Raw genomic sequence first — 26,462 nt, forward strand, 5'->3', positions numbered from 1 at the left:
TTTACTTCTGTTAACACATACTGTGGAGTTTTAGCGATTACCTACTTAAGATTTTGTTCAATATATGCTTTTGTAGTTAGGTTAGGCAGGCCAGGTTAGGTTCTCTTAGCATTAAAATAAAGTCCTTAAATGCATTCTACTAAGATCCGATTTACTTCTACATTAATTCCCACTAGTCTACGATACTTACAGTTGCTTGTCAATGGAAAACACATTGTTCACGGGTTCATGCTTGCATAACGTACTTTTTTTTAAAAAAAAAAAAAAAAATCAGAGTCTCCTTCAAGTGTACCGGTATATATAAGATGATGGTTGGAAACAATGCTCGGCAGATAAGGGGACCCCGGTCCGGTAGTTTCACCTCCTGTGCATGGCCTTGGCATGTGAAAACGGTGGCAAATTTCTCTGTGTATTAGCAAAATACACAGAGCATTAAGAACAAGCTTGGCGACTGTGCAACTTTTGCGTGTGAACTCATGGCATATGACTGCCTAATTTTTACTGAAACGTGGTTGACAAAAAAGTTTGTGACAGTGAGCTGCCATTTGCAAGCCATTTCACCATATATCGGAACGATCGTGCGACTCGTGGTGGGGGTGCTATGATCTGTGTTAACTCAAAATTTCATTCTAAGATTTATTTTTGGTAACAGTATGGTATAGTGAAAACACATTTCTTCAAATTTACAGCAGAAACTACTTACAGAACTGAGTTTCTGTAGACTTTTGGAAGCTCATGGAAGTGTTTTCTCCCTTCGTTCAACTTATTCGGCCGGTAAATCATGTATTTTTCAACATAAATGTATCTCCAATGCACGATAGCTCTTGCCACCATTACCGTCGACTACGTGAATCAAATGTTCTGTGCGTTCAATTATGTAACCCCTTGTTAGTGTAGCAACCACGCGGTAGTTTTACAAGATGACGTGTGATTTTTTTTTCCAATTTAATTTTCTGTTTGCCTAACCTATCCTTCCGTGAATGGTTTGTGGATCAATTTTCGCTTAAAAACCTTCTGTGAATAGTTTGTGCGGCATTTTTCGGTTAATAAGTGAAGGTTGCATTGTGAATTTTTTTTTCCAATTTAATTTTCTGTTCGCCTAACCTAACCTTTCATGAATGGTTTGTGGATCAATTTTCGCTTAAAAACCTTGTGTGAATAGTTTGTGCGGCATTTTTCAGTTAATAAGTTTGGAAATACTGCATATCAGCTGACGATAGACGTGAGTCAAGATTTGCCCGCCATATTGTGTGTAACGAAAGCAAATTCGCAACGAACAATAAATACTTATAATGTGAAAAATTACGCTTTTTTCAGTGTAAAAAGAAAAATCCCACGTTCAAAAATGTTCCGCTATGCATAACAGATAAGTACAAATGTAAATAATTAGGAAATAAACGAGTGAAATGTGTTTTCACTATACCATACTGTTACCTAATTCAGGTCAATATAGCAAAGGAAAAGGTACTACTTTACTATACCAGACACACCTATCAATGATTTATTTTGCAATTTTTACATTGCTAATGTACTACTCTGCATTGCGGAACATTTCTTTAGGTGAAATAATGAATTTCCAACGAAAATAATATCTATTTCTTACACTAACGAATACTTACTGTTGTTCGTTATTTCCCACAAACCATACATGGGTAGCCCCAAAAACCATTGACGTTAGCCCCACAAACCATCACAGGGACGAGGTATGCCTACTAGGTTAGGTTAGGCCTGTTAGGTTAGGTTCCATTAGCACTCCTTTCGTTCAATTTAGCATATACGGACAACATCGGCTGTTAGCAGCAGCAATAGCGCGTCGGAAATAGATTTTCGTAGAAAACCACATGCATTCGGATTAAAATGGATCAAAACTACATTCCCGGAACATCAACAACGCTACAGAAAATGATTTGCGTAAGTACTTTCTCCTGTAAATTTGAAGAAATCCGTCTCTGGTATAGTAAAGTGTTACCAAGAAAAACTGTTCAGCTTTCGGAAAATTCTCGTCGGTTTTCAGCTGGGCCTAATGCTGCAGCATCAATAGCACCCACCTCATTCCGGCCCTGCTCATAATTGACAGCTGCTTAATCAAAATATGAACGAAAGCAATTTTTGTAAAACAGAAATAATATTTGGGTGTTACCACCCCACTTAGTTGTTGTCACACTACAGAGTATATTAAAAAAATTACGTACTTTGTTCAGTAAATACGTAACATGTGTATTTCATGCAAAGCGTCTAAGTGTATAGCTAAATATTTGTATGTATGATTCATGCAAAGCGTCTAAGTGTATAGGCCTACCTAAATATTTGTATCTTCGATTTTGTGAATTTCTGTCACTGGGATGTTGGAAATGTGGAGAGTGTTATTGTGATAAGTGCTTAGTCGTTTATTATTAAAACAAATAATTTTTGACAGACCTTAGCGATCTACTTAGAAGCAAACAACATTCACAAATACTCACATGTATATAACGATTTGACCTCCAATAAGGACATAATTTATAAAAATGTCTAATATTTTCAGCTTACTTATATTATGTGATATATTATTTATACGTTTGTAATTTATTTAAAAACTAGTTTACTATGCAGGAGCAATTTAATATTATAAAAATTCCTACAATTCTGGTATGTTTCGATGCAGTAAGGGACAAGTAAGATAACAAGTTAGATAATTTGCTTCTGATTTTGGCTTCGCTTGATTGTCTTTTTGATGCCCTTAGTTTATTATAGCCAAACCAAATGTTTGCAGTTATCCAAATTCACAACTACAGATTAAATATACATATTTTATCGATGATACATACAAAGTTATGCACAGGCCGGGATCAAGTGGTGATTACATCCATTGCTACCAACAGTTGTACAACTGTTAAGTATCGTTTGATCATGTACTTACAACTCAACCTTTGCGAAGTAACGTGACGAACTCCTTTTTTTAAAGATTTCTTTCCAGCTCCTTTTTCTACACGACTCTCGCACTGTATTTAATTTGCCTTAACTTTGCACTTTCTTTCAACGGTGTCGCTTGAGGAAATTTGGTGTGCACCTTGTGATACGTTATTCAACTGATGAATGTGAACAGCTACAGCAGATGACAGAGATGGAATTTTCGCTACCCAGCACTTATTTCTATTGTGGAATGGGTACGGCCACAGCCAACGGGAATGTTGGATTGGTGTAGTTGTATGTGAAATTTTCTATATATTTGTGTGTATAAACTGTGCAGTAATTGGATCGATGTTTTAGCAGGCAAGTGGTATTTTGTAAATTGTGTTAATTGTAACGTAAGAAAATCTAGTTTTTGTTTTAAAAAATAGTAATGTATATTAAGAAAGTCATTCATATAGGCCATTACCTCATTATTTCAGTCATATTGACAGTGCACGACATCATATTTATGTCTGGCAAAATTTATCTCGAGTTGTGTTCGTTTTATGCATAGAGTTGAATTTAGGTGGGTATGCATTTGAGTAGGTACACATACTAGTTATCTAATAATAATAGTTTAGTTTCGGAAGATATTAGATATATTATAGTCTTGACATAAAAAGAGCCCTGTGAAAAGTGTTGAAGTGAAAGTGTTGCTTTCTGAACTGTTTTTCTATTCCTTTTGTGCTTTCTGCAACGTTTCATTTTTTCTAAATTTACTGCGCGGCATTTGTAAAAGAGCTGCGAAGAGCTATATAATGGCAGATGTTAAAATATTTAATGATTTACTTATATTGAGGCCAAGTCTCTGGCAAAGTCTTTGAGAAATTAATGGCATGAGTTTACAATACCGGACCACTCTCCAATTTCTATAAAATTTCGCCTACTTACTAATTTCGGTGTCCTGATGACTTATCTGTAGTTCATATTTGGCGGTCACTTGTTACAATTGTACATTTATGTGTACAACTTGTAAAATAACCTTGCGATTTACCACGGTGATTGTCCATACACAGCAATTCGGAACCATCTTTCTTTCGCAATTAATTAGCTAATGGTCTTCCTTTACGCACAACAATCTTGTTGACGACAGACGAGGAATGCCTACGAGGTTAGGTTCCATTAGCATAAATACAAAGAAAAATTAATATTTTAGCTAAGAGAACTATACCTTATCTTGCCTGTTGATTTCTTCATGTTGGGAAAATGGCGTCTTCCGTGGAGCTATTGTTCTTATGGTAGGGTTACGTTACGTTAAGAAAACATAGTTTATTTCATTTTTTTCTCGATTTCCATACTTGACCGCCAATTATTACATGCAGATTCGTGATTAGGAGTTCACAATTAGTGAGTAGGCGAAATTTCATAGAAATTGGAGAGTGGTCCTGTATTGTAAACTCGTTCCAAATTAATACTGAAAATACTACAGGAATTCCGCCTAACGAGAGGACTAACAGGAGACTAATTTGGGTTAACCAAATGGTTTGGGTCCACTGACGACATACTATACACCCTTATAAAAACTGTCACAGATCTAGAAACTAAGTATGCAATGGAGATAATGGTCGATATATTTGGTGCTTTTGATAATCTGTGGCGACCTCACCTGAGTGAGACTCTCTGAAGCATGGAATGCCCTGGCACCCACTTGTGGGTGATCAAAAACTATTGCATAAATAGAAAAGTCAACTTCCACATCAATAATCAAACAGTATCAAATATAATCTCAATAGGTTGTCCCCAATGCTCAGTTCTGGGTCCCACATTCTGGAACATAAACCTAGACCAGCACTTGAGAAACTAGACCAACTACTGAACATCACCAGAACCATTGCATGATGTTCAATGAGCATACCAGCAAACTCCCACAGATCCCTTGAAGAAAAAAGCCTTAAATGCCATGAAAACCTTGCCAAATGGTGCAGCGAAGTAAACTTTGCATTGCCAAAAACAAAACACAGTGTATCATTCTCAAAGGCAAACTAACTGCCACCAGGGCCCCGACAATCAAGTCTTACAAGGGCTAAGGAAGTGAGATATTTTGGTATCACCACGCATGAAAACTTGACCTTCACGGCACATATCAAGAGCGGAATGAATTATTAACAAGATTGCAACAATAAGCCCAACAAACTACAGACTTCTGATGATGCCCATAGAGGGTTATACAGGGTGTACCTTTTTCTCGAGAACGGGAGATCGTGTCAAGCTGAAACAAGAAATGAACCACTAAGTTCGGCCCAAAGAATCCATAGAAAGTATTTGTAACATTCCGAAAGCCACCCTTTGTGGTTTTAGTGGGGGGCACATCCCCCGTTCGTGCAATTTTCAAATGAGAAGGGTATGTTTGGAATGCAGATTTGGAAAGGCGGGGAAAAAATAGGATTGTCATATGAAACATTTGTCTGTACCACCTACCGTTTTCCGTGTAGAAAATGGTTTTGCAAAAAAAGTAAGGTGAGCCAAATCGAGCATACTAAGCTTAACAATTAAGATAAGTGCAGCACCATAACAGTTTGGGAAAGTGCAGGACACAAGCTTTCCAAGGATATGCCACATGATGACTGCGGGACTAAAAAGGATGAATCCGCGTGACCCAAAAAAGGGGGTCTAAAGTTAGGGAAGAACTCGAAAATTTCAAATGGCAAGGGGGGTCGAGTAATACCTCATTTTAAAGGTCACAGAAAACGCGAAAAGGATGCAAACATGAGTTTGTAATCCACTGATCTGTTTCAAAATGGCGACCAAAATAATTCCGACCCCTGAAGTTGGTGTTCCAAAGTGAGAAATTACGTACGTAAATAGCAAAACACAAACACTGTACAGGGTACATAAGATCCTGTACAAACAATTACGGTAATGGGTCCGCTCTTGAAACACCGTACTACTGTAAGCTTTGTTTGAGCTGCAACTTTGACCGCCCTTCACACTTTCTCCAGGCTTAGGACTGGCAACGAATGGTTTACTGTCACGCACAGTAAGGCATTTGTTGGCGTGTCACCTTAGTTAATCTTAGGGAATATTTTGCAAGGTACCTTTCACATTTTATTTTCGCTGATAAATGGGGTTTTACAAACAGTGCTAATTACTTTCAGGAAGGTTCAAATTTACTTTCACAATTATTATAATGATCCTGTGAAACTTTTTCTTTCTTCTATGAACGAAAAATGCCTTGTCGATGGGAAGCATGTACATACTTGTGCATGCAAGTTCTTATTCTTCTTTTCTGCTTTTCAAGCAGTAGTAATTACTTTCACCAAGGTTAAAATGTACTGTAACACTCATTTCCACAATTCTGCGATACTTTGTCTTTCTTTAAACTAGGCACACACAGATGTACTACATAGATATTTTAGAGAAAAATGCTGGCTCAACCAGGGCTAGAACCTCTGGTCTCTGGCATACCGTGCCATTGCTCTACCACTGAGCTACCAAGCCAGCCTGGCCTCACCTGGTGGTAGAGCAATGGCACGGTATGCCAGAGACCTGGGTTCGAGTCCTTTGTCATTCTTCTATGAAACTTTGAAGAAATCGTTAAACATTCCGAACTGTTACCCACAATGTTCCATAAATTTGTGTTCTGATGCTATTCTTTCCTCATAACTATGCACTTTAATTTTTCTAGGTCCGAAATTGGAAGTCTTCTGCAAGCCTAGAGTGCATTGAACCAGTGACAACTTCCTTGATGTTATTTTCTCATTCCACCACAGTGAATTTTCACAGAGGGCACGTGTGATGAAGAAATCCCCCATTGATGAAAGTTACTGCGTGGGAAATAAGATCTCAGATTCGTTGAAACAGTCCCAGGATGTCAAGCCCAGAAGCAACCACTTTGTTGATGGATACATCTACAGCATCTTCTGCTTGTAGTAGTGAGATGAAAGATGTTTTCCCCCAGGCTGCCAAAGTGGAGCAGCCAGCATGGTCTGGTGATGGGACTCAAGCAGGGTGTTCACCAAAGGTACAGTTCCATGCATTGTACATCTTAATAAAATTCAACTGTAATATTTAGTTTGGTGCAGATTTCTATGTTTTACCATATTTACTCATGTATAGTATGCACTTTTTTCAAAATTTTTGCCCTCAAAAACTGTGGTGTGTATTATCCATGGAATGATTCAGACTGCCATCATTAAAACCACACATGTTTTCACTATGTCAGTGCTTATCATCATCCTTCTCCGTTTCCTGCCTCTGGCTGGGTCAACATGGAAGTCAAGCATCTACCATTTCTTTTCTGGTCTTTCACTACTCCTCTCTCTCCACGGTGTTCCAATCTTGTCCTCTCCTAACATTCTTCACTATCTGCTCTTTCCCAAATAATAATTTAAAAAACACTATAAAATTGAAATTGCCATTTCCCATGATTTTCCACATTGTAACAGCCTCCCCAATGGCACAGTGGAAGCGTTGTCACCTTGTAATCAAGGGGTCCCGGGTTCGATACCCGGTGGAGGCACATAGTGGTTCGGATTCCACTTTAAACTGTAGGTCCAGTCTCGATTAGCCTTCTGTGCATAAAGTGGACTTAAAACATTAAATCAACCAATCAAATTTTCACATTGTAACAGAACTTTTTTGCTGCACCAAGAAAAGCAGCACCATGCTGTTCTGGCGGAATTTGAGTATGCACCTCCCGTCACACGGGAAAATAACTTCCTGAAAAATCCATAACATAATTTTGATCTCATTTTCTTCTACTACAGTATAAACAAGGTGGCTACAGAAGTGAAAGCTTTGTGATGCAAAACACAGTTGAGAGTGAGAGGGCGTGGGTTGGTGACACATTCTATATGCAAGACAATATTCTCCTATTGGTCCATATAGCCACAGGTGACTCATTGAGTAGGTATGATGTCATTCGCTCTTGATTGTTATAGAAACAGTTTTATGACGTACAACTAAGAAAGCCACTCTTGAACCTGAGTTGTACTATGCATTATGTATGAGATATAACTGTTTGTTGCTTTTCTGCATCAAAAACCAGGGTGCGCATTACCCACACATGCACATTATACACACGTAATTGCATTTTAAGGTTTAATTGGATATTTTAAGTATTGAAGTCCTACAAATGTAGTAAAAGGTACTTTGCCATCTTAATTAGCGTGTCCTCCAGTCTGGAAAAATGAGGGAATTTACTTTCTCTTTAAAAGTCTATGAAATGTCAGGGAAATTTACTGTGTTTTTCGAAAATATCAACATATTTTCGGAGTAATACACTAGAAGCCGTTTTTTGAACAAAGTAAAGTATTGTAAGTTGCAGTAGAAATTGCATTTTTAATGCTCCAGAAAAAGGGATCTTGGTTTGAAGTATTTTCATGCAGAAATCGACTACAGTGAGTGGCTATTGACGTTACCACTTTCTTGTTGTGTTTGGTTGGTATGAAGACAAATGCATGGAACACTTACATTTTACTGTAATTATATATTATTTATCAGTGTCTACCAGTCTGGAAAAGTAAGGGAATTTACTTTTTTTTTTGTAGTAAAGTAGTTTTTGAACAATAAAGGATAAGAAGTAACCTAAATTTGTTCAATTTGATTATTACCAGTGGTTGGACATTTTATATCAAAGAACTGTGGGGAAAAGGGTCATGTTTGGAACTCCTTAGCATGTAGATAAGTAAGAACTTGTTTAACTAGGATTCTTAGTGCATGTGTGTAGCTAAAAATATTGTAACCTTTTTCCTGACATGTTTCTGTATGCTAATTGCATTAATCATTTGGTATGAAAAATTCTGTTCTTGGTCTGGGAAAATCCGGGAATTTTATTTTTGTGAAATTGTAGACATTCTCTTTACCTGGTCACCATGGTGACTGTGATGTGTTGCTGTAATGCCATTTTTTGTTTTGCATGTTCGAAATTTTTCAAGATTCTAAGTTCATATTGCAGTACAGTGTAAGTTAGTAAATGATTTTTTTTATCAACGTTGTGCACATTCCATAGAATCAGTAACAATTTCTTACTCTTTTGTCATCGTCCCCTTCCCGCTTTTTGCTCGAGTACTTAGAAGAGAATTAATCAGCGAACGTCAAGAACAAAAGTTTGTAAGTTTAATGTTGGATGCATCGACAGATAAATCCTCTATGTGCTGTGAATATATCAGTGTGACTCCGTGTGTACCCAACAAAAAATTATGATAAATTGGGAATATTTCTTTAACAAACTACAGTTAATACATCAGTGCATAGTTTCTCAACTCAACGGTAAGTTTGTACCTTTTAAATTGCAATTTGAAGCTCAAAAAATTTATACATTATGCACGTTAAACTGGCTTGTTTAATGCATACAAACCTTGACGTAAGCACGCAGTGGAATATTTCCACCTTAAAGGTCTACTTATTAGCTATGGGGCAGCTATGCTATTCGAATGTACACATACAAAACTGTTCCAGATTATGCAAGTTTATTTACATAATGTGCAAGACAATTAGACTACATAAATAAAGTTCGTTCGACAATAAGCTCGCTGAGAGAAAAATATTGTCTTATCACTTAAGGCCAGGTTGATGGATATTCGTTTAACTAATTAATAATGATCAACTAAATCTGTCTTTTGACTGTCAAGCCACTTATTCACGTAGTATAGAAGAGAAAAATCATGAACAAAATATAATTGAGTGAGTGAGTGCAAGATCGTAACTTAAACATTACGGAAAGTACTTATCCTTCTCCTCCGTATCGTGGTTCCTCGGACACCTTAGCAAAGTGTCTACCTTCAGGAAAACAACTTCCTCTCCCTGGAGCAGAATCCAAAATGAGGTGCCTCAAGGGCTGCGAGGTCGCACCGAGGCTTCCTTATTATGTCATTGCATAACAGATTCTATTGACCTCTGGTGGCAAAATTAAAAATGATTCCATCAATCTGGCACAAATGAAACAGAAATGTGACAAAATGACGGCTCCGTGCACACTACGGTCTATAACATGTACATGATTTATTTGTATTTTCATTAGCCATTGATTTTCCCCCCTATTGCCTGATCCCCCCCCTCCTGTCGCCTGATTTTCAGAACTGAAACATGGCTCCGAAGATGATTTTTTGAGCACTGCTCTTCATGCTCTAATTGTTTTAAATTTTTACATAAATAGTTCTTTATTTACCATTAGTCAAAACGTAACCTCACCCCTGATACTCCTATCAAATACTCAATTCTATTCAGTGTCCATTCTCATGGTTATTTTTAACTTTTACTTTTTGAAAAGAATATTCTAACTTGGTTAAGTGAGATTGTAAATGTGGTGTTTATCTAAAATGTAGCACTACACTTGACCTTACACACATTTTTAAATGTGTGAATTACTGCAATGCCTTACCCAGGTTCGATAACCGGGTGGAGGCACATACTGGTTCAGATCCCACTTTAAACTGTAGGTACAGTTCCGATTAGCCTATCTGTCCATAAATTGGACTTAGAACTCAACCCTAATGACTTGGTCTGGAAAACCTAGAAAAGTCTGGGAATTTTGTTATTACAAAATTGTAGACTCCTTGTAATGTTACATTAATGACACCAACCCTGACCCAGTCACATTTCAAAGCTTCAATCTAGTCTGTTTTGCAGTCATCGTCAACACCTTCACCATTTTCTTCCTCTGGCTGGGTCGGCATAGAAGTCAAGCCTCTCCATTTTCTGCTGGTCTTCCACCACTCCTCTCTGTGTTCCAATCTTGTCCTCTTCTCCTAACACACTCCACTATCTGAGGGGTCCCAGGTTCGAATGGTTGTTCGTGAATGTGCATTCATCAATTTCATCACTCATCCCCATCTTCGCAAATTAGCCAAGAGGCACAAAACGCGAAGTAAAATAAAATAAATCAATCAATCTCCACTATCTACTTTTTCCACCAACATCTTGGTCTCCCTTCTTGGCCTTATTCCCACTCCTTGTGCATTGTAAGCTCTTACTGGTAGTCTTTCGGCATCCATCCTCTTCATGTGTCCGAACCATCTCATTTGTGCCTGATCCACCCCGTCCTGAAGCTTCACCACCCCCACTGTCTGTCGGATCTCCTCATTCCGTATTCTATCCCTTCTAGTCTTCCCAACATACTCCTTAAAAATTTCATCTCCACTGGCTGCATCTTTATTTTGTCTCTATCTGCCATTGTCCAAGTCTCTGTTCCATTTGTAATTATTGGAACATAGTATGTGTTATATATTACCTTCTTGCATTTCACAGGTATATCCCTATTCCATATTAATCTCCGAATGCTTTGATATAGTCCTAAGGAACCAAAGCCCTCCCTGATTGTGTAGTGGTAACGTCATCACCTTGTAATTAAGGGGTTGCAGGTTTCATACCTGGTGCAGGCACATAGTGGTACGGATCCCACTTTTAATCTTAGGTCCAATCTCGATTAGCCTTATTATGCATAACGTGGACTTAAAACACCAACTCAGTCACCAGTTTAAGGAACAAAAGCCATTTACAAGTGTGATAGCCAGGGATAGAAAAATGCAAGGCACCTGGTCACTTTTTTTTTTTTTTTTTTTTTTTTTTTTTTTTTGTAGCTAGTATTGGTGAGCCTAACTTAAGAGTTCAGTATGGGCTTATGGCAACAGTGTTGCCGCATGCTGAGCAGTAGAAGAAAGCTCCACCATGCATCGAGCGTCTGCTGTAGTACATGTCGCAACAAAAGTTAGTGGTTAACGGGTACTGTTCAATGGAGCTGTTCACTGCCAAACTTTTCCGCTAGAGACGCCACCCCTGTTGTGTCCCTAAATAATTTCGTTCCTCATCTGGTTGCCATAAGCTTTACATTGGAGCGCGATAGGATGGCTATTCAAACATTATTTTCAACGAAGGTAAGATTTGTCATGTAAATCGATAACAAAAATGCTTTTAGCAAACCTTTAGGATTATGTTACCACTGCACCATTGGGGAGGCCTCTAACATTTTTTGGTGCACTGTCTCATTTGAAACGGAACAGTGTTCATTATAGCGGCATACACCAAAGCAAATCCCCGCCCCCCATCGTCGCATTTTAATCAAGGGATTAGGGTTCCATACCCGGTGGAGGCACATAGTGGTTCGTATCTCACATTAAACCGTAGGTCCAGTCCCAATTAACACATCTGTGCAGAAAAGTGGATTTAAAACTCAATTAATCAATTACTAGAGGTGTGAAATAGATGAAGTTCTGTTGTATTTGTGTGAACAGTGATTACAGAAAGAAAGAGACAGACATTGGAAATATTCAATCTAAAATGCTCTCGCTTTGTGTCCATCAGTTAACGTTCTTGCCTTGCAAGCAACAAGTCCCTATTTATGCATTTGCATCAAACTTTATTATCTGGAAAATAACTGCTCTACTTTTTATAATAGTTTATCATCCTTTGGGAAGAGCAAGTGAACCGGGGGTCTTCCCGCTAGATCCGCCAATGTGTACAATATGCCTGTTTTCAGAGAAGAATTCCCTAAAACAAGAAAGCATACACACAAATAATAAATTTCTTGACCTGACCCGAAGACGGAAGCGTATTCACGAACTTTTGCCTGGCCATTCCCCACCCCCTTCCCAACACGTGTTTGCAGTGAGTGGCAACAGGTGGAAGGCTGTTACTTTTAACCCCCCAATTCGCGGTTAACACAAGAAAGGAAAGTGCATTTTTTGAATGGTCCGAATTACAAAAGAAGGTGTAGACCATCAAAGCCTTACATTTCCTCTGCTTTTTGCATATTTATTATTTTCTGTTCTAATGTTAACGACTTTTGTCTCTGACAGAAACACACTTGTTTGGGGGTGGGGATCTCAAAAGTAAAAGCCCATAACCGCCCATACTGAACTCTTAACTTGGGCTCCTCTATACAGTGTGTGGTTTTTAATATTTGTGTGCTTTCTGTATCATTAAATCAGAATAATAGTATTTGAATGGATACCCACACTGATACTGTTTACCAATTTCCACCAATAATGATGCTTTAAAATTGTTCATAATATTGATTAATATCAGTGGATGAGCCAAGGAGTCTCGGGTTCAATACCTGGTGGAGGCACATATTGGTTCCGATCCCACTATAAACTGTAGGTCCAGTCCCTATTAGCCTTACTGTTCATAAAGTGGACTTAAAACAACAAATCAATCAATCAATCAAAATCCAATCCAATTATAAGCATCAATTTATCAGAGTTTTGCTTGAAAATGTTGAAAAAGTTACATCAGAATATAAAAACATTTCATATAATCCCAAAATACAGTTTTTTCCCATATTACTGGCACAATATCAATGCAAACTTTGATTTTTACAAAACTCGCGTGATAAATGAACTCTTTGAAAAGGTTGCACACTACATGAATGATAAAAATGTTGAAAACTATCTGATGCAAAATAATCTAACACAGTTACTTTTAGTGGTTATTATTAATTTTATTTTATCTGGGACATTTCGTTCTGGTTTCCCAGAACTTTCTCAAGCTACACTAAGATATCCATCTTTGTCTTGGCCTTCCTACAGGTCTCTTACCATCAGGTTTCCCAACAAGAATCCTGTAAACTCCTCTTTCCTCCCCCATTCGTGCCACATGGCCTGCCCACCTAAGTCTTCTTGATTTAATAATTCTGATAATATCTGGACATGAATACAAATCATGTACTTCTAAATTATGTAACCTTCTCCACTCACCTGTCTCCTCATCCCTTTTAGGTCCAAAGATTTTCCTAGAAAGAACCTTTAAGAAGAACATAGAAAACTATCTGTAAATATGATCCAACTAATACTTTCCGATACACCAACATGTCAGCTCAGCCCTAGTAATATGAATCAGCATGTGTGTTAAAATAAAGTTTGACAGTTGTAATTTCCAGTTGTTTCTAATTAAATGAAAATTCATTTTCTTCTTTTTTCACAGAGAAGGTCAAGACGCACTGAAATCGAGACGAAAAAAGTTGAAGTGAGTGGTGAGCCTTCGGATACCAGCAACAGCTTTCAAGGCAACAGTTTTGGGGTGCCCAATATGCAGGATGCAAACTTACTGGCTAAAGGTGGTGGCTACCAGATGTTTCCCTGCAGTGTAATCTTGGAAGATAGTCAGGGCAGGTGAGTTTGTATCACTGTTTCCACAATAACTATTTAATATTCATTTTAAAAAAAATTGTATGCTATGTGCTATGTTTGTATGCAGTAGAAATTACTACAATAAGCAGATATTAGCATTTACAAATTTCTTGTTGCAATATTTGGGTTCTGTTTGGATGATATTATGATTAATGCACATTACTAAATTTTTCTAAAATTACGTATTATTGCCATGTGCCGTTGAGGCGTACTTTAGCATGATTGCCAGCTTAGCACAGGGGTAGAGTAAGAGATACCTAGGGCTAAGATTTGAGGAGCTAACTTTGTATGTTGGTCAAAGAAAACACAAAGTTTACCTACTACAGAAGGAATAAACCGAAATATATTCTAAAATATTTGCATAATACAATTTCCACCCTAAGTTATATTTTCTTTCTACAATTTCGGTTAATGTTTATGTAATTTGGTATTTCCTTTTTCGTTGTGACTGTTATCTTCTTCTAGAGGCTTCTTCTTCTAAAAGCTTCTTCTTCTAAAGGCTTCTTCTTCAAAAGCTGCTTCTTCTTTATATATATATAGGATAAAAGCAAGGAGGGCCAAAAGGGCCAAGTAAAAATAAAAGAAGGTAAAAGGAAACACTCACCGGACAGTAGAAAAATTCAAAATTTTTGCTAACTTCCGGTTCCGTCTATTTCTCCTCACACCGATGATGCTATGAAATTAGCGATAATTTTGAATTTTTCTACTGTCCGGTGAGTATTTCCTTTTACCTTCTTTGATTTTTATATATATACATACATACATACATACTTACGTATATTCTCCTTGGATTATAACCATTTATCTGCATACATTAATTCTTCTGGGATTACAACCATCTATCTGCATACATGTATTCTTCTTGGGTTACAACAATTTGTTTGCATACGTTACTACCTCAAATAGCTATATGCGTTCCATAGGGCCGCTCCTAGCTTGCAGCGCCACAGCCTAATACAAGCAGAGAAATAGGGTAATCAAGAAGCACCACCTGTCCCGTGCTCACCTTGATCCGGGTCTGCAATATATGCACCTACACGGAAGTGCTTGGGGGCTGCCTATGACTTGGCGCCACACAGGGGAAACAACCAAAAGGTCCTGCAAAAGACCTCATTCCTGCTCGAACGATAGAGATAGTCACAAAAATCGTAATCACTTTCCTACTTCTTTAAGTTCTACATATTATCATATAGGGTATACATGGCGATCATTTGTTTTTCTAGCCTTAATCCTATTTCATTATTATTCTCCGTTCATAAATTAAGATAAACATAATCCATTCCACTATTTACAAACACTTTCATTCGATGTCCATACTCCTTGTTTCTTTAATCAACGTTCCTAATGCATTCATTGCATGCTGCCGTTATATCAAACATCCGCTAAAATGCAATGACTTCCTTCCACACATGTGTAAATACATGAATTGTCCTGACGACTTGGTCTGGAAAATCGGGAAAAGTCAGGGAATTTTACTTTTATGAAATTGTAGACACACTGATTGAACGACCTTTCTTCAGTGACAATTGCCAAACTTTCGTAAACCATATAGATCCATGTCCATATTTTTCTTCAATGTTCAAATATCTAGAGCTTAGTCCATAACCATTTTATGGAAATACACAGTTGCATTGTATCATAACACTTGAAGAGTATTAGATTTTAATCCTAGCATTATCAAGTGTCGAATTACTCTGTTATACCTAGGCCTAACATTTACTTTTCTTTACGATTTTTACATAAATGTTGTTTTCATATAATTATTTATTTTTATGTGGTAGGTCCCTCATTTCTTGATTATGCTGTATGCTGTTTAACACATTATCATGCTCTTTTGTGATATTTTATGTTCCTCTTGTTTTGGAGGGGTATGAGGAATTATCCTTTCTGAAGACACCCAGTTGTCAGCCTCTATCCACACATCTTGCAGAGTAACAAGTGTGGCATGTGGTCTCATGACCAATGCAATCTTCTGTGTGGCTCTTGCTGTGTGGTGTCCATGTGTGTGTGTGATTGTTCCTTCATCCATCTTATCTTACACCGTTCACATCATCATCTTTGCAATTGGCCAAGCGTAGCAAACACAGCTGATTTTCAGTTTGCTTCTGTACTTTTTTGTCAGTTGCTATACATGACAGCAAATGTATTAAAAGTTCCTTTTTTCCATGTGAAAGTATTATTAAAAGTATTATTAGAGCTCTTCTTACAATCATGTTCATTTATTGAGTGATCTCAAGGCAAACACAATTTACTTCTCATAATTTCTTTTGAAATTTCCACAAAATGTAATTGTCACAAGACGTCAGTCCTGATTTCTAATGTCAAACTAAAGAGTCTTTTGAAATTTCCACAAAATGTAATTGTCACAACACGTCAGTCCTGATTTCTAATGTCAAACTAAAGAGTCATGGGCTTTACATGAGTGTAGCATTGGTTCAATTTTAAAAAAAATAAGAGGCAGCTAATTCTATAATTTGTTCAGTAATTTACCCAATACTCCATTCCAGGGGTAGAAAAAACTAAAAGTAATTCAGGCACTAGCCCCTTTTCTCACAAGCAAGCTTTTTTAATTTTTTTTTTTAAATATCTGCTATGAATCCAACTGAGATAAGTTATGAAATATGATTATAAAACATTCAATCTTCTAATATATAAAAATGAAAGTGTATGTTTGTGTGTTTGTTTGTTCCAGCATAACTCTCAAAGGCCTGGAGTGATTTCAACCAAACTTGGAACAGGTATCACTTGCAATCTCAAAAGAAATACTGTGGGGGTAAGACACCCCTGGCACCCCTAGTGGTTGGGGAGGGAAGGGGATGACATGCAAAAATAATCTAAAACGACCGATATTAGTGTGAAATCCATAGTTTTCGGGGTCGCTAAGATGAATAGGGACACTCCCAATGCCATTTAACTCCAAGACACCCCTGCCACCCCTAAGGATGGGGTGACATAAAAATAAACGAAAACGACCGATATTAGTGTGGAATCCATAGTTGCCGGGGTCGCTAAAATGAATAGTGATAGTCCCAATGCCATTCAACTCCCAAGTTCATCACCTAATGGTATGGAGTGTGAGAGGGGGTGAAAAAAAATGTCAAAAATGACCTAGATTAATGTCGAATCCATAGTTTGCGGAGTCTCTAAGCTAATTGGTGACATTCATGATGACCAAACTTGGTACACATATGACTTACAATCTGGAAAGGAATACTGTGGGGTTAAGACACCCATGGCACCCCTAGGGGTGGGAAGGGGGGTGACATGTAAAAATAGTCGAAAATGACCGATATTAGTGTGGAATCCATAGTTTTCGGGGTCCCTAAGATGAATAGTGACTTTCCCAATGCCGTTGAACTCCCAAGACACACTGACACCCCTAGGGGGGTGTGGGGGTGAAGAGGGTGACATGTAAAAATAATCGAAAACAACCGATATTAGTGTGGAATCCATAGTTTTCTGGGTCGCTAAGATGAATAGTGACACTCCCAATATTGTTCAACTCCAAGACACCCCTGGTCCCCCCTAGGGGTGGGAGTGGGAAGGGGGTGACATGTAAAATGTCCGATATTAGTGTGGAATCCATATTGGGCCACTGAGATGAATAGTGACACTCCCAATGCCGTTCAACTCCAAGTGCATTTTATGCTATAGTTAGAATTTATTATTTTCTGTCTAATAGAAGATTTAATAAATAAATACCCGGGCATTGCCAGGCAATCAGCTAAATGTGGTAATTCTTGTGCTGGAGTGGCCTTCCTAATGAAGGCTCAAAATGGTAACAATGTGAATAACTATGCAATACATTGTAATATACGGCCGACTCTATTCTATACTGATGAAGATTTTAAAATTTGGCTAGCAACAGTGAAGAAATTTATAATGACATGTTTATTATTCTGATTTAATGATATGTGATAAAACAAATACATTAAAAAACACATACTGTAATCGTTAATTAAAAATAAAGATGCAAAATTTCCATAAGCAAACTCAAAATATTGAAAAATATTGTATATTTTTTGCACTCAATTTGAAAATTCAGTTGCCAGGTGAATATTTTCAGGTGCCTTGATGACCGGTTGCCCTGTATTTTTGTACCCCTGCCCCATTAATTTTTCAAATATACTTTAAACAAAAATTACATTGGTAATATTAGGCACATCCAGAAAGTAAGTTTCCCACCCATAGGTGGCAGGCCATGAGTATTGAAACTGGTTTTGCACATGTGTGAGAGGCACATGCCCTGGCTAGTGAATGTCCTAGAAGATGCCTCCCGTAAGTCCTCAGTAGCTTCGCGGCAGCGATGAAACATGGCTGCTCTTATTCCATCTCCCGCCACGTCCGAGGTTCGTTCGGTGATCAAGTTCTTGAAGGCACAAAACATACAGCTGATCAAAATTCATCGTCAGCTGTGCCAGGTGTATGGCCCAGACATCATGAGCAAGCAGATGGTGTGTCCTTGGTGCAGGACATTTACTGAAGGACGGCAAAATGTGCATGACAACGAGCGCAGTGGGCGGCCATCGGTCGTTATGGACGGGCTTGTGGAGCAGGTGCAGCAGCGCATAATGGAGGATCGTCGCATCACGATCACGGAACTCAGCAGCCATTTCCTGCAGAATTCTCAGTCATTGTTGCACAACATTGTTACCAAACACCTCTTGTCCCGGTAATTGTGTGCCCGATGGGAGCCGAAACAACTGACGCCTAAACACAAAGGAAAACGCGTGGGTATGGTGCTGACATTTCTGCAGACAAGCAGCAGTCCATGGAGGACGAAGCTCAAACAGACTGTTGGCGCGAAAAGTGATGTGCACGGTGTTCTGGGACAGACAAGGCATTCTGCTCATCGAGTTTCTGCCCTGAGGTGAGACTGTGAACGCTAACCGTTATTGTGAAACACCGGGGACATTGCGACAAGCCATTCAGAATAAGCGACGCGGTAAGCTCAGTGCTGGGGTGGTCTTGCTGCACGACAATGCGAAGCCGCATATGTCTAGGTGCACTGCAGCCCTTCTGGACAGGTTTGGTTTGGAGATGTTCGATCATCCATCGTACAGCCCGGATCTCGCTCCCAGTGATTACCACCTGTTCTTGCACCTGAAAAAGTTCCTGTCTAGTCAACATTTTCACAGCAACGAAGAGGTTCAGATGGCTGCTACAGAGTGGTTCGGCGCAAAGGCGGCAAACTTCTACGACGCAGGTATACAGAAGTTGGTCCCACGGTAAGACAATTGCCTGAATTCCGGCGGGAATATGTTGACAAGTAACTGGACAAGTGCTGTATCTGTGGCAATAAATCATTGAATGAAACAATGTTTCCTTTTTGTGCACAGCCCCAGGGAAACTTAGTTTCTGGATGCACCTAATACAGTTAGACCTAGTTTCCTTTAACAGAGAAAACACTACATATGCTGGCCAAGGCAGTCTATATTTCAGTACAAAAACACTTTACAACATGACTTTTCAACACACTATCAGTTTCTTTCTCAGACATTCACCTCACACATTTCAGAAATATGAGAGGTGAACATTACATTGTGCTATTTCGCATTTCGTGTTTCCATCAAAAACCTGGTTCTAGGCTCTAGGCATTACGAGATATATGAATTTCACATCCAAGTGCCATTTTGTACATATATAATGAAACAAGCTGATTTCTCATATTTGAATATCAGCTGGTATGAGCATCAGAATTTCTGAAAATCAGATATTCATTTCTTTACGTTCAAAAGCTTGATCATAGACATATTGTTCTCCTCTAAGGAAGAACAACCTAAGATGATGTTTTGAATATCTGCTTTATTGCTTTGAAATATCCTATATTTATAATTAATGAACAATTTTTTTAATAATATCTTTATTATTGGTTCATACTGAAATTTTTATTTTGTACATTGGGGTCCATGAGTATTACCGTGCAAATTGTCCATGACTATTTTCATTAAGTATTTTCTCACATCGTGTGTGTTTTTAAGCGATAGATTTTGTATGTATGCTGGTGCAGAAGTTGTCAACAGCCTGTTTTGAGTTATCTTTTAGTTCTTGAAGCTCTTATTGGATCAAATAAAGTGCACAAACATGGTGATAGGCAATTTGCACGGTAATACTCATGGATCCCACTGTACAATGTAACCCTGATTGTACTGGATTTTCCTGCATTATTCCATCAATCTTCATGGTCCCAATAGAGAAAAAATGTTATAAAATTTTCCTGTATTTTACATTTTCTCATAAATATTTTTTTTTTCTCCTTGGTTCGCTGAATAATGTAAAATTGAGGTTACACTGCTATATGTTGGAATCTGTTAGATATCAGCACCAGAACCAGTTAGAAAAATAATCGGGATTGTAAAATAATCTGTGAATTGTGTGCTTTCACATGCTACTATTATGAGTAACATACACTAATGTCCATAATTAAAGCAACAAACGGAAGTTCTTTCCCGTGTGTCCATTTGACCACATAATACGATCAGGTGATAGTAATATTTATGATGTCATAGACAACTGGTTTAAGATAGAAAATAAATTAACCTTAATGTGCCAGGATTCAGGGGTGCCCATCCCACCCAAGGCCAATGGCACATCCCCCCAAAAATCATGTCACGTGTTTCCCCCAAATCATATCATTCGCACTCTTAAACCATACCGTAATCCCCACAAAATATTTAATTGCGACAGCGTGTCTACAGAAAGTAACTTTTTCTTAGCTTTAGTGAACATTATAATTGATATGCCCCTCCTCCCTAAACAGGTGTGCCATCACTCAAGACCACCCCTAAAATCGTTCATCATAATCGAGAATATCGCATGGATCCCACGTTAAACTGTAGGTTCAGTCCCGATTAGCCTTAGAGTGCATAAAGTGGACTTAAAACACCAAATTAATCAATCGAGAATATCGCTTGTCTTGTAATGCACCTTTAGTATAAAAACTTCATATTCATCACATTAAAGCGACAAGCACACATTGTAGCAACAAATTATTACGAGCGAAGTGAGCAAGAAAATTTTTACATTCATTTCTTTGCAGGCTTTGAAGAATATTAATTTAATGGGATGTCAATACTGTCTTAAGATCCCGAGATATTTAGTCTTTTAATTTGGCACATTCGGGGTCGAAAACGTGTGGATGCCTTATCGCTAAATACAGTCTCCAAAATGTAATGGTCGAACTCTTTCTCCACTACAAAAATCCCTTGACAATCTAAGATTTAACACTTTATCAAGAGCTTTCTATCTCCCCCTTTCAATTTCATACTCAGTCCTACCACCAAAATTTCCATGCCAATTTTAGACTTACTGTTAATATTGAAGAGTAGATATTGCCCCCTCTAAAAAATTAATTAGTCTCCACACCAGAATTTCCGCAACAGTCTGAGACAATAGTAATACACAAGAATTGGATACCCCCTTCAATTTAATGCTCAATCCCCCTCTAACTAAAGTACTCGCCATAATCTAAGACGGAGAGTTGGATACTGTTCCCCCCAAATTTAATTCAGAATCCCCCTCAGGACCCAGGTGTCAAGTAAGGGCTAATATATAGGAGTTCGATACCACCCCCCCCCCCTTTTCAATAATGCCCTAAACACTTTCATTTCTTCATCTAATGGATTAAATATTTAAGGTGTAAAATTTTTACATATATTTTGGAAAAGAAATAAATATAGAATTTTATATTTTTTGAAGGAAAAAAATCCCCCCCAAAAAATCTGGCACCATAAAACCATCCTGTGGGCACCACTGCCAGGATTTATCAACAAAAAAATCACGAGCAACAGGTTAAACTTGGCAAATTTATCAACAAAAAAAATCACACAAGGAAAGGATTTCTGTTTGTTGCTTTAATTTTGGACACTAGTGTATATATAATGAATATCAAAACATTATTAACACTGCAATGGTCACACAGAGAAAACTCCCGTCATTGATCGCTTGGATTACTATTGTGATTCATAGAATATTATTGTTTTTTACCTATTACTTTCAAAATTTATCTGGTTTTATAGTGGGAGTGTCCTTTTTGAAGTATTCTGGGTCACTTAACAAAACATCATAAGTAGGGAACGGAACTTTAGGTAAAGAAATGTTTTTTTTCTGCGATAAGGGAGAGACCCTCGTTTTTGCCAAAATTCTGATTATAGCCCTTATATGTCAACACAGCAAATTTTATTTTACATAAAAAAAGCATATTTTCCAGTTTTCCGTATGTAAATACATATTTTGCGAATTTTCATTTTAAATACATAAAATCGCTGATTGACTTCAGCTACCTCGAAATCATTGAAGGAAAAATGTTTATTCTCCACACCTCTTTCATTTCGAGACTGCTAGGTTTGTTTTGTCTTTGAACATGCTCGCTGACAGACTTCTGGCTCCTCGCCTATGATCCTATTGGGGGGTAAAAGATGACCCAGAAGAGGCGAGCATTCAACGTAATGCAGAGCTTCAAGAGTGGTTCTGATTTGGTGCTTCTGCAGCAGTGTGTGTTTTCTTGTGTGATACGCCAAAAGTTAAGGCAAGTATTTCATCTCGTTTGCAACAGTTCTGTAAAGAATATAAGGATGTGTTTTCAACTGTTGGGAAAGTGTTTTTTTTGCCAACCGTGTGGTAAATCTATCGCAGCTAACCAACGTTCGCAAATTACACAGCATTTAGGTAGCAACAAGCATGTTGTTGCTTCTTCACATTTGAGCGGCAGACAAACACTCATCGGGCATAAACTCCATTTACTTCTGGGGAACCGTCAAAATTATCCGCTTTTTCAATGGACTTGTGCAGAGCTTTTGTGTCCGCAGATATTCCACTGTTCAAATTAAAGAACCCTTATTTACGATACTTTGTGGTGAAATATACAAACTTCGAACCGCCTGACAAATCAGTGTTGCGAAAAACGTATCTGTACAGGTGTTACGAGCAAACCTTACAACATAATCGCTCACAATGTGCACATTAAAATATTTGGGTATGTATTGATGAAACTACAGACTCCACTGGTAGAAAAGTAGGAAGTGTGATTGTGGCAGTGCTAGATAATGACGAAACTGTCTCAACAAAAAATTATTTGCTAGTGTGTAGAGAGCTAGCTGGGGCTACACATGTAACGATAGCGAGGCTTTTTAACGAAGCAATGCAGCTATTGTGGCCGGAAGGCATAAAATTTGACAATATTCTTCTCATCGTGACAGATGCTGCAGTTTTCATGAAAAAAGCTGCAGTAGGCCTTACCGTTAGCTACCCCAAAATGGTGCACGTTACATGTGTGGCTCATTCATTTAAAATGCATGTAATATTTTGGGTTTGTTACCAACTGTTTTTACTTTTGTCACATATTTTTCCTGTTTTTATCACATATTTTCAACATTTATGACACATAAAGAAATAAATACTTCTGAGTTTTTTTAGCACATAAAGTTCCGTTCCCTAATCATAAGTTATTTCACTCAACACTTTACAGTAGATAGGATATTCTAAATTTTAAAGGGTTCTTTTTAACAGATTTTTAGAAACATGTATTGGAACTTGAGTATTATACGGACTACCTGATTAGGTTAGGTCAGGTCAAAACCCCTCGCAAACATGATTTTGTCGATCCTGAAATGGCCTATTACTCCTAACCTAACCAGGTAGTCCATATAATATTAAAGTACCCATATATTTATATGCATAGAAATACTACATATCTGTAAACACTCCCGTCAATGGTCGTGAGGATCACTATTGTGAGCTACTGAAATATGAACTCAACAATTGATATATTTCAAATAACGGCAGCACGAACATAGTCCCTGGTCTGTTCCAGGAAGGTAAACTGGGAGCCAAGGTCAAGAGTGTTGTCAAACTGCAGTAGCACGTGAAGATATACGAGTGGATCACTATTGTGATCCGTTTGGCCACTGCAGTGTTAACCGTGAATGATGTTTTAATGTGAATAATGCTTATCTTTGTTTCACAGGATGAAGGTTGAGAGTGCTGTTTCTCCTATTTATAATGAGATGCCGAAGAAGCAGGACATGAAGAAAGGACCGAAAGCAAATAAAGTGAGTGATGTACCAACTAACTACACCTATGCTGTGGAATTTCAACATGGTGGTTCCATGTTTTTTGGTGACTTGTGGCCAAAGCCACCTGGTGAACAGGGTATTAACCCAAAGTTCCAAAACAATAAGGCTTTTACTGAATACAACAATTGTGACAATTTGTATAATGGTTCCGCCTTCGCTCCGATCAAACATGAGCTTAATAATAGCTCTGGGACTGAAAACAAGATCGAGTGCAGCATCTGTTACGATATCCCTGTGTCCGATTGTCAAAACTGTGGGGCATCTACGTGCAGGTGCCCTAATAACCCATCTTCATCAAGTTCCTCAAATAAGAACAAACTTCCACGGTTGAAAGACAAGTCGTCGCACTGTAGCATATGCCACAAATCATTTGCAGATGCTGCGCATCTTAAAATCCACATGCGCAAACACACCGGTGAGAAACCATATGCTTGCGGTTACTGCGGGAGAGCGTTCAGCGTGCTCTTTAACCTGAAAAGACACGAGCGCACTCACGGCGAGAAGAAGTTAATCGTTTGCAGCGTGTGCAAGAGGTCATTCAGCACATCATCACATCTGATGAAGCATATGCAGACCCACATCACTGAGTACCCGTATCATTACGCCATCTTTGACGGATCCTTCGTGAAATCTTACAAACTGAAAACTGACAAGTCTGTAAAGTGTGGCATTTGTTTGAGGCTATTCTCAGACATGGCCCACTTGAAGATCCACATGCGCACGCACACCAAGGAGAAACCTTACTTTTGCAAGTACTGCAGCAAGCCGTTCAGCGTGATCTTCAATCTGAAGCGTCATGAGAAAACTCACTTCAAGAAGAAATCGATGGACCTGAGTTCGAGCGAACGGGTATACCCTTGTTCGTCGAACTCCATCAACCAGCTAAACCCAAGGACTCTGAGAACGGACTCTTTCCACTGTGCAGTGTGCAGCAAATCGTACCATGACTACAACCTTTTGCAAAAACACCAGGAGAGACACAGCAAGGAAGAACTCACCGTGTGTAAAATTTGCAGCAAGACCTTCCGCGATTCGACGCACCTTAAAATACATATGCGCACTCACACGGGCGAGCGTCCTTACAAGTGTAGGTTCTGCAATAAAGCATTTGCAGTGTTCTTCAATGCCAAGAGACATGAGAGAACACACAGCAAAGAGAAACCGTACGTCTGCACAATATGCGACAAAGCATTTGTTAATTCATCCTACTTAGCAAAGCATGTTAAGACTCACGGTGTGGATAGGCCATATGCCCAACCACTAAAACCTGTTTTACAATTAAGGGAATATCCCGATAACCGTGCCAAAGATAATCCCGTAAACTTGGTGTATGGTGGCTACATGTATTCAGGGGGACATCAAAAATGCCAAGGAACACAAACTTAAGTATTGCGAACTAAGGAACACTTAGATATATTTGCCGAGACCCATAGAATGTTCCAAGCTCCAATAACTAGAAATGAAGGGTACTTTCTTTTGTGAAACTTAAGGATGTGATTAGTCATCTTAGTATTGTAAGTTATATCTACACTGAAACAGATAACTTATTGTTCCTATGTATTGGTGGCTGATTTATCCTTCATTGAAAGATTGGATGTTGACTGATATTTCTAAGGTGTAAACTGCAATCACAAGTATATCTTGAGCTTTGTTGTGGGGGGGGGGAAGGGTGCAGGGGTGTCTCTCTTTATTTCCTTCCTCATTCTCTCTCTCTCCTTCTCATTCTCTCGTCTTCTTCTCTCTTCCTCTTTGTAGGGTGAGAGAGAGAGAGAGAGAGAGAATGGAGAGGAAAGAAGAGCTTTCTTTCTTTTCTTTGAGAGAGAAGAAGAAAGGTTCAACCCCCCCCCCCCTGAAAGGGGGAATGGATGAGACAGGAGAGAGAAAAAGAGAGTAGAGAAAGAAAGGGAAGAGAGAAAGAAAAAGAAAGGAAAGACCAAAAGGAGAAAGGAAAAGGAGAGAAAGCTTTCTTCTTTCAGGACGGCAGTTGGAAGAAAAAAATAAAGATTATAATGCATTCCAATAGAATAATGTTATAGTGCATTGTAATAGGAAAGTTAATGATTATAATGCATCTTAATAGAAAAATGAATGGTTGTAATGCATTCTAATGTAAAAATTAAATATTATAATGCATTCTAATAGAAAAACAAATGATTGTAATACATCCTACAGTAAAATGAATCATTATAATACATTCTAATAGAAAAATAACTGATTATAATGCATTGTAATAGGAAAAATGAATGTAATATATATATATATTGGAATCAAAATATTTACACAACAAACACCTTGCAGGTCCCCCTGACTCATTCGTTCATACTCTCACTCATTCATTCTCATGGGGCATATCAACATGTAAGTACACATACAAGGCTCGTATTTAATCAAC

The 26,462-nt window shown here is 38.2% G+C and overlaps 2 protein-coding genes across 5 annotated transcripts in view; one reads left to right on the top strand and one right to left on the bottom strand.

Annotated features, from left to right (window-relative positions):
- The window catches only part of LOC145996420 (uncharacterized), a 45,550-nt gene extending 43,113 nt beyond the window's left edge, over positions 1-2,437 (bottom strand). The window contains exon 1 of one of the 3 annotated variants that reach the window (XM_083132886.1): positions 2,300-2,437. The gene's annotated coding sequence lies outside the window, so the exon portion shown is untranslated. Of the gene's footprint in view, positions 1-2,192; positions 2,225-2,299 lie in introns of those variants that run through there. The other 2 variants (XM_083132884.1, XM_083132885.1) reach the window with 2 other exon arrangements.
- A 719-nt stretch (positions 2,438-3,156) lies between these two features.
- LOC145996611 (uncharacterized) lies at positions 3,157-26,318 on the top strand. Of its 2 annotated transcripts, none has more exons than XM_083133190.1 (4): positions 3,157-3,252; positions 6,557-6,892; positions 13,792-13,979; positions 23,962-26,318. In XM_083133190.1, exons 2-4 carry the CDS (start codon positions 6,740-6,742, stop codon positions 25,454-25,456), a joined length of 1,836 nt encoding a protein of 611 aa, XP_082989316.1. In that variant the 5' UTR covers positions 3,157-3,252; positions 6,557-6,739; the 3' UTR covers positions 25,457-26,318. The 2 variants fall into 2 exon arrangements, with proteins under 2 accessions (XP_082989316.1, XP_082989317.1); XM_083133191.1 differs by lacking the exon at positions 3,157-3,252 and adding an exon at positions 3,388-3,457.
- The last annotated feature ends 144 nt before the right edge of the window (positions 26,319-26,462 follow it).

This window comes from Lepisma saccharinum, chromosome 12 (genome assembly GCF_977018435.1).
Source record: "Lepisma saccharinum chromosome 12, izLepSacc3.1, whole genome shotgun sequence".
In the NCBI taxonomy this organism is placed as follows: Eukaryota; Metazoa; Arthropoda; class Insecta; order Zygentoma; family Lepismatidae; genus Lepisma; species Lepisma saccharinum.

Coding starts and splice junctions, on each gene's coding strand:
- LOC145996611 (XM_083133190.1), top strand. CDS start 6,740: ATGTCAAGCCCAGAAGCAACCACTTTGTTGATGGATACATCTACAGCA. Junction 6,893..13,791: donor AAGCAGGGTGTTCACCAAAG/GTACAGTTCCAT, acceptor CTTTTTTCACAG/AGAAGGTCAAGACGCACTGA. Junction 13,980..23,961: donor TTGGAAGATAGTCAGGGCAG/GTGAGTTTGTAT, acceptor TTTGTTTCACAG/GATGAAGGTTGAGAGTGCTG.